General features: G+C 38.7%; 1 protein-coding gene across 2 annotated transcripts in view; it reads left to right on the top strand.

Moving 5' to 3' along the window:
- Window positions 1-78: 78 nt before the first annotated feature.
- The window catches only part of MOSPD2 (motile sperm domain containing 2), a 57,374-nt gene continuing 45,025 nt past the window's right edge, over window positions 79-12,427 (top strand). For both annotated transcript variants that reach the window (XM_044911521.1, XM_044911520.1), the window contains exons 1-2: window positions 79-167; window positions 324-393. In XM_044911521.1, coding sequence (XP_044767456.1) covers window positions 159-167; window positions 324-393 — 79 coding nt within the window. In that variant the 5' untranslated portion in view covers window positions 79-158. The remainder of the gene's footprint in view (window positions 168-323; window positions 394-12,427) is intronic.

Below are 12,427 nucleotides of genomic sequence, written 5' to 3'. Positions count from 1 at the left end.
TGGACAACGCGGCGACACTTCCGCCCGCCTCCCGGTGTCACGCGACCGTCTCCACCTCCCGCCCTTCTCTACCTCCTGGCCCGCCTGGCCAGTGATGAGATATTCGGACGGGTCGGAAGGTGGCCACCGCGATCGAAATCACGTCCACGACCGCGACCATGGCCGAGGTGAGGAGGCGACCACACCGCTGCCGGCCCTCCCCCCAGACCCGGAAGCTTCCTCTGAAGCCAGGGGGCTGTGCGCCCAGGTGCAGGTGGGCTGGGCTGAAGGGAAGCGGGGTGGTGCGCGTGGTGTCTAAGCGTCCCTTCGTGTCTCCCTTTCAGTATCATGCCCAGAATAAAGCCAAGCTCATCTCTGAGACCCGACGGAGATTCGAAGCCGAATATGTGACAGGTGGGTACCGCGTTCTCGATGTTGAGGCAGGTGTGCAATGAGCGTCCCCAACTTTCCAAAGGTGTTTGCAGGTGTCTGTGGGAAGCTTTAGGGACCATTTCGACCCTCACAGTGATGATGCCCTGCACGTTTCCAAGGTTTTCTTCTCCGTAACACGCCATGCACGCTGCTCCAACTGGGCAGGTGATACGCCCATTGCTTCCTAAAGGGTTAATGTAAGTTGGAAATTAGTTACTTTCTAGCATCTCGAGTTTGTGAAACTTGCAGGACACTTTCAAGGCCCACGGCACAGGTGACACTGTCCAGTACACGGTTTCTCTGCTGACCTTTCACCGGCAACAATGGAGAAAAAGAATCTGGAAACCGCCATAATGCTTTTCACGTGTACTTAATTGGGGATACAAATTCCTTGGATATTTTTGCCTAATTCCACTTCATACAACCCAGTATGCTACCCACGGAGTAGGCCTTCCAGGGCTGGAACAAGTTTTCTTTCATCCCACACTGTACCTAGCCAGAGTACCTGTGAGTCCAGAATTGATTTATTGGTTGAACATTATGTGTTCATATGGTTGAACGGATGTCCCAGATACTTGAAACTGATGATTTAATCCTTGTACAGTAATTTTTTAAAACCTGCAGGATAATTTATTATAAATATGAAATAGTGAATCCTGACCCTGCCACTTATTAGTTTGGTTGTCTTTTCTAAGCCCCTGTTTCCTTATCTGTGAAATATGAATAATTAGGAGGATTAACTGAAAAAACAGATCAAACTGTCTAGCATGGGGTTAACCTATTGTAGGCTCTCAATGAATATTTTGTCTCAAGTTGGTTCATTTGGTTGCTGTGGAAGGGGTTAAACTTCTGCATCTTGACTTTAGTGCTCAGCAGAGGTTTTCTGCAACTTTAGACTGCCCTAGATTAAATGTCAGTGATGACCTAGAACAAATAAGGAAATGTGTTCCAAATAACCTGGTCAGTAAATCTTTTCATCCTCCCTGTCAATTTTCTTCACATTCCAAACTTTGCACTAGAGAGTTGTAAAAGCACTTGATTCACTTAGCCCAGAGATCTCATTTAAATAATATAGCTTGTTCCAGTAAAAAGATAATTCTAAAATTGCTTTCTATAGAAATGTAATTCTTATATTTACACGGTTTGTAGTATTTTAAGAAGTATCCCAGAACTTGACCTAATGGGCTAGTGTCTCCCCAATAGTCAGGTATTTATGCCCAATGGAGGAAGCAGGATATATGTATACATATGTGTGTGTGTGTGTATAGTCATACAAGTTTAGCAATAGATAAGATCTTAAAAGTTATCTTGGTCCAGACTTCTCATATTTAAAATGAAGAAAGTAAGATCTAGAGAGATTAAGTGATTCGCTCCAAATCCTTGGTGTTAGCGGCTAGGCCTGGGCTAGTTTTCTGAATTTCACTATAGTGAAAATCTTTTGGCAACACCATCACGTCGAATTAGATCATGTCACTCCCTAACTTGAAACTCTTCAATACATTCCCACTGTGTTTATAATAAAAATCTCAATTCTTTATGGTGGCCTACAATGCAAGGCCATGTATGCTGTTGCTCTTGCCCAACCGTCCATCCTAATTTATAATTACTCTCTTCGCTTAGTACAGATTTCACCACTGCCCACAGTAAGAATCATATCACACATTGCAATCTAGTACACGCTCACACATGCACACATAACGAGCAAAAGTTCCTTAAGGAATACTTATTCTGAAAACCTATGACTTCCTGTTGCGGTGACCCACAAAATTGACATCACATCCTACATGACCCAGGGTTTGAAAAACATGACCAGCCACACTGCTTCTTTTATGTTCTTCAAACAGACTGAATCTGTTTTTATCTTGGGACCTTTCCACTTCTCTTTGTTTGGGAGGCTCTTGCCCAGATAGTGTGCACGGCTAGGTCCTTTTTTTCTTTTCCATCCTGGTTTAAATGTATCTGAGAGGCCTTTGCTGATGACTAAATAGCCTCCCTGTTTATTTTGTCTCCTTTACAGCTCTTACCGTAACCTGTAATTATCGTGTTCATTTGTTTACTTGCTTATTGTTCATTTCCTCCAGTAGAATGTATATGGGTCTGGGGCAACCTGTGGGCATTGAGGGCAGGGACTGACTCACCTCTGTATACCTAGCACAGTTTTCAATATATACTCAATATAGCGATGCTTAAATATATACATAGGGAGATTAATCCGAGTCTGAGTTATGAGTTGTCCTAATTGGCTCCCCATCCCACCCCCCTCCCAAAATCTGGCAAAGAGCAACCCTCACAATATGTTTCATAAAGATGAGCATTATTTCAAAGTAAAACACTCTATGGCAATAAGTATAGGGAGGGTTGGGTTCGTGTGAATTCGTGTGAGCGGGGTTATCTGCACAGCTGCTGTAAATACTAACTTAATTCAGACTTGCACGGGAAAGGAAAATAAAAACCTGCAAAGACTTTCTGCCTTTAAAGTTTGAGTTGTTTCCTGAGATACTGCGTCAGGTAAAGGTAAAGTAGGAAAGTGGTAAAAAGGGGTTTTTGATCTGCCTGTGTTCACCTTTTCAAGTTTACTTTTTAGAAATTAACTCAAGTGCTTAGAGAACGTGCCCTTTCCTAATTCCTCTTTCATTTCACCCTTTCTATTGTCACAAACAATGTTTTGTTTCAGAAGACGCTTAAGGCTAACTTAAGCAAACAAACGTGATGGTTTTCCTAAGAGAAAATATTTGCAAATGTCACTTTAAGCACTGGCTGTACTCCAAAAACTCTTTTGGAGGTAGGTTCTTGGGAATTCCAAGCACATTTTTGTTTCCATAGAAATTAAGTTACCAATATGGATAGATTTGTAGCTGTCAGAAAGAGTAAAGGTTCATAATTGTTTTATGCATTACAAGTAGTTCTTTTTTTCTCATTGTTTCTGTGAGAAAGTCCATGCTGAGTCTCAAATGAGAAACATTTCCCGTTCTCTCTTCCTCCTGGTGGCCAAGGCAAGAGACTACTCCCTTGTGACAGTAATTTGTTTGGTTCCTCAAATACTCATTATGTGCTTAATTCTGAGAAGCAGTATGTCCTTACTAGAGAAAGAACTGAAGAAGGATAGAGCTCCGTCTTGAACTACTACAATCTAGTAGAGGCATTAAGACAGAGCTGACTATTAGAATTCAGGCAAATTGTATCAAGAAGAATGAGAGTGCTAACATCATTTCTGTAGAAATCAAAGACAGGGAAAAAAGTCACACGTGGTTGGGGTGATTGGGTTAGCACCAAGTGAGAAAAAACTTAGAAAAGGTGGAAACTTTGGAAAGGTGGAACTTTGGAAAATGGCAGAACTTGGCCAGGTAGAGAATGTGGTCCAGATGGATCAAATAGTCTGAGCTAAGGCACTGTAGTGAGAGGGTACAGGGCATGTTAGGGAAGCCCCGGAAAGCCCGCTTTGACGGGCTTTAAGCACACCCGCTAACAACAGTGGGAATGTAGTGTAGAGAGTCAATGTGTTTGTACTTTAGTGAGTTTGGAGAGCAGTTGAGGGATTGGTGTGTTTTCTTATTTTAGGTTTGTTTCTTGATTTTACAAGTATATGAATTCATATAAATGAATTTGGATGATACCAGAAAAGCCCAAAGAGTCCCCCATAAGCTAACCATCCCGAGATAGCTCTGCTAACAATGGATGCATTTTTTCCGTTTAGTTTTTAGGTTTTTTCTTAATAGCCTTCACGCCCGGCTGGGCTTGAACTCAGGATCCTGGGATTGAGACCTGAGCTGAGATCGAGTCGGGACACTTAACCAACTGAGCCCCTCAGGCGCCCTCACTCTTTTTTTTCTATACATTAAAAAAAAAGAAGTTAAAAGACTTGTGTATGTAATTTTAGGGCTTGCATTTTTTTATTGACATGATCAAATTTATTTCCCTAGATTGATGAAGTAAACAGTGTTTTACATTACTATTTAATACTCAGCTCAATAAAAGATCATTTTCTTATCTTTTATCTTAATACTTCCTATTTGGATATTTATATTCTTTCCAGTTTTTTTTGTTAGTACAGTTTTTTGTGCAGTAGTTCAGATTGTTTCCTTAAGACTCATGTCTAGAAAGAGAATTATTAGTTTCAAGAATATGAATATATTTAAGACACTTCATATATGTGCTGCCGTTTCCTCCCCAGAAGTTGCACCAAGCTTCATTCCCACCAGCTGTGTTAGAGTGTTAGTCTCACCACAGCCTTACCCACGTGTCAAGTCCTCACTCCTTACCTGATGGTTCTTTTAGTTTGCATCTGGTTGCTAGTGAGAGTAAATTTCTTTTCGGATATTTACATCGATTTTTAGTTTAAATTGTTTTTCATTACTATGGCTTTTAAAAATGGTTGGGCTTTGGGCACCTGGGTGGCTCAGTTGGTTAAGCGACTGCCTTCGGCTCAGGTCATGATCCTGGAGTCCCGGGATCGAGTCCCGCATCAGGCTCCCTGCTCAGCGGGGGATCTGCTTCTCCCTCTGACCCTCCCCCCTCTTATGCTCTCTCTATCTCAGTCTCTCTCTCAAATAAATAAATAAAATCTTAAAAAAAAAATGGTTGGGCTTTTTCTTGTTTATGTCACTTTCACTTTTTTCATGTTTTTAATGTATTCAAAATTACCCATTCCTTTGTGGTTTCTTTCATTGCCGTTAAGTTAAATAATTTTCTCTCGTCTGATAATTTCCTAGTCCTTTAATTTTTGCTTTGTCTTGGTTTATTATTTTTTACAATTTGAAATCTCTTTTAAGTAAAAATTGTATGAAACATGAATAAAGTGAACACCCATACACTTAACACCGCCATTCAGGGGCAGTGGTGTGTCCTGCATTTGGTGTTACTCATTCTCTTGCTTTTCATTAGCTTTACCACCTATGATGTATTCTTCCACCAGTACTTTATTAAGTTTAACTGTTTTTGAACTTTAAAATAAAAGCTGAATGTATTTTTCCATGACTTGCTTCTTTTTTTTTTTTTTAATTCATTCGAGATAGAATATGAGCAGGGGGAGAAGCAGGCCCCCCGCTGAGCAGGGAGCCCGATGCGGGGCTCGATCCCAGGACCCTGGGATCATGACCTGAGCCGAAGGCAGACGCTTAACCATCTGAGCCACCCAGGTGCCCCTATGACTCGCTTCTATTACTCAAGAGTCATTCATATTGTCAAACATAAGTGTAATTGATTGCTTTTGATAGCTGTGTAGTAGTGCATGGAATGAAAATGTCAGTTGATGGATTTGGGGTGGTTTCTAGGCTTTGCTATTCTGCGCAAGGCTGCTGCAAACATTTTTAAACATATCTGGTGCCTAGACTCTCTCTAGCGCAGTGGTTCTCAAAGTTGGTCCAGGAACCGTAGTTCCTTGAGACCATTTCCAGGAGCTGGAGAGGTGGAAACAACTTTTATAATAACACCAAAACATCATTTTCCTTTTTCACTGTCACTCTCTCACAAGCATACATTGGCATTTTCCAGAGGTCACATGGCACATTGTGATGTCATTGCTCTGACAGCTGATAGAATATGTGCTTGTGTGTTCTCATGTTTAAAACTTTCCTCAGTTCTAATACCTAATAGAATAACTACTGGTTACTATAACCCATATAAACAAAAAAGCTCTTTGGAGTCCTCAGTTATTTTTAAGAGTGTAAAAGGGGTCCTGAGACCAAGAAGTTTGAGGACTGCTGCTCTAGGGTTTGCACCCGACAGTGAAATGTGTGGGTCATCGATGAGGCACATGTTCAGCTTTACTAAGTAATGCCGAACTAGCTCCTGAAGTGACTATACCAGTTTTCATTTTAACCAGCAGTTTCCACATTCTAAAATTTGGTGGTGGTGGTGTTTTGTGTTATTGTTTTGTTTTGTTTAATTTTTGCCCATCTGATTAAGGTGTAGGGATATCTCATTGTGGTTTTCATTTGCATTGCTTTGAGTACCTGTGAGATTGAGCATTTCTTCATATCTTTATGGACCATTTGGTTTCTGCTTCCGAGAAAATCACTTCTTCAGGCTCTTGGCCCGCTGTTCCTCTGTATAAGTTCTAGAATCAGCTTATCATGTTTCTGCAAAAAAAACCAACTGTTGTTGGGATTTTGAATGGAATTGTGTTAAATCGGAAGACCAATTCTGAGAGGCTTGACATCATCAGGGTGGTGTTTTCCTAAACAAGAGCCTGGTATATCTTTGCTAAACTCTTCCTTATTGAAAGATTTATAATTTTCTCCATAAAGGTTAACTCACTTTGGTTAAATTCATTCCCGGGTACTTACATGTTTTATTTTTGTGGTTGTTTAAATGATATCTCTTAAGAATTTATTTTCTAACTGATTGTTTGTGGTTAACAGAAAGTACATTTGACTTTTTTACATTAATATTGAATTCAAAAACCTTACCAGCTCTTATTAATTTTGATAATTTATCTCTAGATTAGTTCGGAATTTCTATGTAGACAATAATATCACCTTGAAATAATGACAGTTTTCTTTCTAACTTCCCTGTTCTTACAACTTTAAATGCTTTTACTTTACACTGGCTGGACTTTAGAACACTGTTGAATTGAAGCAGTGAGAAAAGCCTACTTGTCTTGTTCCTGATCTTAGAAAGATAGCCCCAAACATGTCACCATCAAGTATGATCTCTGTAGATATCCTTTATGAAAATGAAGAAGTTTCCTTCTACTTCTGGTTTGTTTTGGTTTTTGTTTGTTGCTTTGTTCTCATCACGATGATGGTTGAATTTTACTAAATGCATTTTCTTCATCTATTGAACACATTTACTGTATCTGATGAGATGTTTACTTGTTTTTTTTTCCTTTTTAATCTGTTAATATGGTAGACTCTATTAATCAGGTTTTTAAAATACATTATTCAGTTAGCTGGAGTTTTACATCTATATTCATAAATTAGCCTGTAATTTTCCTTTCTTATACTTTTCTTGTGCAATTTTGACATCAAGATCATGCAGGCTTCATAAAATGAGTTAGGAGTGTTTCCTCTTTTCTACTCCCTGAAAAATATAGTCATTGTGTAGTTCTAACCTCTTCTCCGTATTCACCCCTCCCTCCATTTATTATTGTTTTATATGTTAGTTTTTGTCTACTTACCATATATTTACTAATATCTTTATTTACCATCCCTTCTTTTTAGATCTTGCATCTGGGATCATTATTGTTTCATCTTAAGTATAACTTTTAGATCATTCTTTAATGTCTTTGTCTTTTTTTTTCCATTAAGCAATTAATCTTGAAGAGTGCCTTCATTTTATTAGGCTGAAGGAGACAAAGTGATTAGAGAAGTACAAGAACCAGGATGATCTCTGAGAGAATTTCAAGGACAGGATGATTAGCAGTGACTGGAAGGAACCTCTCTAGGTAAAGGGTACATAAAACAGGGATTGTCCTTATCAGCTGCCCTCTCTGGAGAGGAAGAGTAGAAGGAAAATGACATTTAAAGTGTAACTACACTATTGAATGTTTTGCATAAGCCCTCTAGATTATGAACCACCCAAGGGATCCACTCAGGCTTTATTCATCTTTGCATCTGCAATACCTAGCTCCATTTTGAGCTAGCATATAGTGAGAGTTCATAAATTAGTCCTCAAAGTTAATGAGTTATGTATTATCCTTCAATAGTGGAAGCCTTTACAAGATAGGTAGACAGACACTTGCATTTTCTTAAATTTTGTTCCATCCTTAACATTCTCACAGTTAACCTTTTAAAGTTGTCATGATCAGAGCAAGGGGAAAAGATTTTAAGAGTTTATCGATTTTTGTTCTTATTTTACATATCTAAAAATACCAAGCCTCTGTCATAGAGAATATAAGATTGTAACTTCTTTTATGTTGTATTTTATTTTATTTTTTTATTTGAATTCAATTAATTAACATGTAGTATGTTATTAGTTTCAGAGGTAGAGTTCAGTGATTCGTCAATCTTACATAATATGCAGTGCTCATTGCATCACCCAGGTACCCCATACCCCTACCCCCCCCCTTCAGCAACCTTCCATTTGTTTCCTATGATTAAGAGTCTGCTGTGGTTTGTCTCCTGCTCTGATTTTGTCTTGTTTTATTTTCCCTCCCTTCCCCTGTGATCCTTTGTTTTGTTTCTTAAATTCCAAATATGAGTGAGATCGTATGATCATTCTCTTTCTCTGATTGACTTATTTCACTTAGCATAATATCCTCTAGTTCCATCCACAACGTTGCAAATGGTAAGATTTTATTTTTTGATGGCTGATTAGTATTCCATTGTGTATGTATACCACATCATCTTTATCCATTCATGTAAGATTGTAACTTCACATGGAGACTCGAGGGGTAAATTGGTGATGGGATAGAGAATTGGTAGACCTGCTTATTTTTGAATCCTTATTCTCAGTAATGACTTTTATCAGTGCCTGGCAAATATTTTTTTGACTTATCTCTTTAAATTGTTGATACCTATTCTTTTTTTTTTTTTTTTTAAAGATTTTATTTATTTATTTGAGAGAGAGAGTGAGAGAGAGAGAGCACATGAGAGGGGGGAGGGTCAGAGGGAGAAGCAGGCTCCCCGCCGAGCAGGGAGCCCGATGCGGGACTCGATCCCGGGACTCTGGGATCATGCCCTGAGCCGAAGGCAGTCGCTTAACCAACTGAGCCACCCAGGCGCCCCGATACCTATTCTTCATATATGTTCATCCTGAATGTTAAGTGAGATATGCAACTTCAAAGAGTCTGTTGCTAGTACACTGTCACTTCTAGGATATCAACTTGTATTTAGTCAATTGTTATTTGAATACACACAATGGAATATTAATGTAGAAAGGTTAAAGATAAGGAGATGGAAAAAGGTGTACAAAACAAAGTGTACTAACCAAAAGTGACACTGTGTTGGCTGCATTTTTGTTAGACAAAATATTTAGGGTGAAAAACATTAATACACTTAAAAAGGGATTCTACTGTTGATTAATGGAACCCTGAAAAGGTTTAACATTTAGAATTAATAACATAAGTATCTCACAGTATAGCCTTCACATATATAAAGCAAAAGCTCCCAGAATTATGAGAGAAATTCAAGAAATACACAAACATGTTGAGAGATTTTAACAAACCTCTTTCAGAAATACGCAGAGCATGCAGGCAGGAGATCCTTAAAATTGTGTTTTGTTAAGTAAACTCTACCCCCAACATGGGGCTCAAACTCAGGACCCTGAGATCAAGAGTCTCATGCTTCACCGACTGAGCCTGTCAGGCGCCCCAAGATTTTAGATTCTAACACAATGAACAGAGTTGATCAAAGATATATATGTATGTGTATATATGAATGTATAGTCTCTTCTCAACAAATAGGGAATATGTATACTTTAGACAATATATTTGTGCCCTCGGAGCTTTTGTAAACATTCACCACATATTAAGTCATATAGGAAGTCTCAGAAATTCCAAAGCAGCTACATCATACAGACCCATGTTTTCACACCATTAAGCAACTGTATTAGAAGTCACAATCCCAGGTTTTGGCACCAAAAAACAAAAATGAAAACAAGTCAAACAGGTACTTAAAAACAAATCAAATGTTAGGAAACTAAAATAACACACCTCTAAATAACCCACGGGTTAACAACTTCCCTGTATTGTGTGTAATTCTTAGCTCTGCTAAATAACCCATGGGTTAAAGAGGATATCACAGTGGAAATTACTAAATAGTTAAAGCTGAGCAACAGAATATCTAGGGTCTTATGTTCATTGATTAGAAAACAAGGCCCAAATTAAAATCAGCTATAATTCAGTTCAAGGAGCTACAAAATAAACATGAGTAAATACAGAGAAAGTAGAAGGAAACAGATAGGAGCAGATATTCATGATATAGGGAAGAAGATAGTCGGTGTAATAAACATAAGCTGATTTTTTGAAAGGACTAGTGAAACAGACAAGCCTAGGATGACTAAGAGCAAAGGGAAAATGCAAAGACACGAGGAGCAAAAAGCAGACATAATTAAAGATGTGGTAGAGATTTTAAAAATCATAGGAGAATACAATCACCAGCTTAATCACAGTAAGTTATAAAACTTAGATTAAATGGAAAACTTTATGGAGAGGAGAAAAATCCTCTCACTTTGTCTCAATGAGAAGTAAAAAGCCTAACTGGATCAATGACCATTAAAGAGACTGAGTCGGCAGCCATAGGTCCCTACCACTGTCCCCTTTGCAGAGAGACGTGCCCACAGATAAGGCCCAAGCAGTTGGCTAGTCCCAGGAACACAAAGATGGTAATCAGAAAATGCAGCAGAGGAACTTACCACATTAACAACATGCTTCTCAATGACATTTCTGAATAGGTCAGGTTCAACAATCAAAACCACATAAAAAGGTAAACATTGAGAGGTCTTTCATCTCATATGCCTCTTCTGTGCCTTCTCTTTTCTCTTTAGCTAACCATATTTGTTTTCTCTTTCTTTTTTCTATAATTACTTGAGCAAATAGAAATATATATATGCATTAACAAAATTAAATGAGGAAAAGCTTTTATTTCAACAAAGACAGAAACCACACTGGGTATAATTCAACTTTGTGTAAAGCAAACAAAACTTCGTGCAAACAAGGAAAACTTTCTTTGTTCTAAGTGTATCTCCTAAAAACCTACAACAAATGTTATGTTTAATTGTGAAACTTCAAAATAACTCCCATAAAGTCAAGGGAAAGACAGTGATCGACACTATTATTTCTAAAATTCTGTGGTATATAAAATAACCTAGTTACCAATATGGCAAGGAAAATAAGAGGTATAGGGTTTGCCACTCTTTATTGGCTCATATAGCAACACAAAAATCTCTAAAATACGTCATGATCTAATAGAAGAAATTTGCAACATTTTTTCTTTTATCAAGAAAATTGTGTTACTAGGGCGCCTGGGTGGCTCAGTTGGTTAAGCGACTGCCTTCGGCTCAGGTCATGATCCTGGAGTCCCGGGATCGAGTCCCGCATCGGGCTCCCTGCTCGGCGGGGAGTCTGCTTCTCCCTCTGACCCTCCCCCCCGTCTCATGTGCTCTCTCTCTCTCTCTCTCAAATAAATAAATAAATAAAATCTTTAAAAAAAAAAAAAAAAAGAAAGAAAATTGTGTTACTAAAGAACATTGAAAGAAGACCTGAATAAATAAATGGAGATATATATCATCTAAGATAGAAAGCACCTCCCCTCTCTACAACAAATCATAGGTCAGCAAAGTTTTCTTTTTGTACAGCCCTCGCACTAAGAGTGGTTTTTGTATTTTTAAAGGATTACTTAAAAAAAAGAAGAAGAATCAGCAGCAGCAGCCATCTTGGCCTTCACAGTCTAAGATATTTAGATATTTACCATCTGGCCCTTTACAGAAAGTTTTCCAACACCTGTAATAGACCGTGGTTCTCAAAGTGTGTTCCCTGGACCAACAGCAGTCCAGCATCCTGTAGGAACTTGTTACAAATGCAGATTCTTGGTTCCCGTCCATGAATTAAGTACTCTGGGAGTGGGGTCCAGTAATCCCCCTTTTAAACAAGCCCTCCTGGTGGTTCTGACAGGTCCTGAAGTTTGAGAATCACCACTATAGGCTAGTGGCTTAATCCCATCTTTTTTTGTGTGTGTGGCTTAATCCCATCTTAAAAGAGCACCTGCCTCTCAGTCTTTCACCAGATGACGTCACAGGAAAGGGGAGATTTAGGGTAGGTTGTAACCTACTAAAATTCCCTTAAGGATGTCCTTAAGGGAATATTTTGTTATTTTACCCTGATCACTCCCACTGTTGACAGTAACACATTCCAGCCAATAGAAATGGTCCGGACAGTACAGATGCTCTTCCGGGGCCCTGCCAGGACTTTAAGTGGATCAGTGCTCAAAGTCCTGGAGAAATAAGAGGGTTTAGGAGGTTTTAAATTACTATAATGTTTGACAGTTGTATATTTGCCGCTTTTGAACGTCATTATGTTGTCTAGTTAAGAATTTTTCTCTAGTTTTCATTATCAGAATACTTTTGTATTTTTTCCAAC

Source organism: Neomonachus schauinslandi, chromosome X (assembly GCF_002201575.2).
Source record: "Neomonachus schauinslandi chromosome X, ASM220157v2, whole genome shotgun sequence".
Lineage (NCBI taxonomy): Eukaryota > Metazoa > Chordata > Mammalia > Carnivora > Phocidae > Neomonachus > Neomonachus schauinslandi.
Note: the sequence above shows the minus strand (reverse complement) of the source record. Positions and strands in the feature narration are given on the sequence as shown.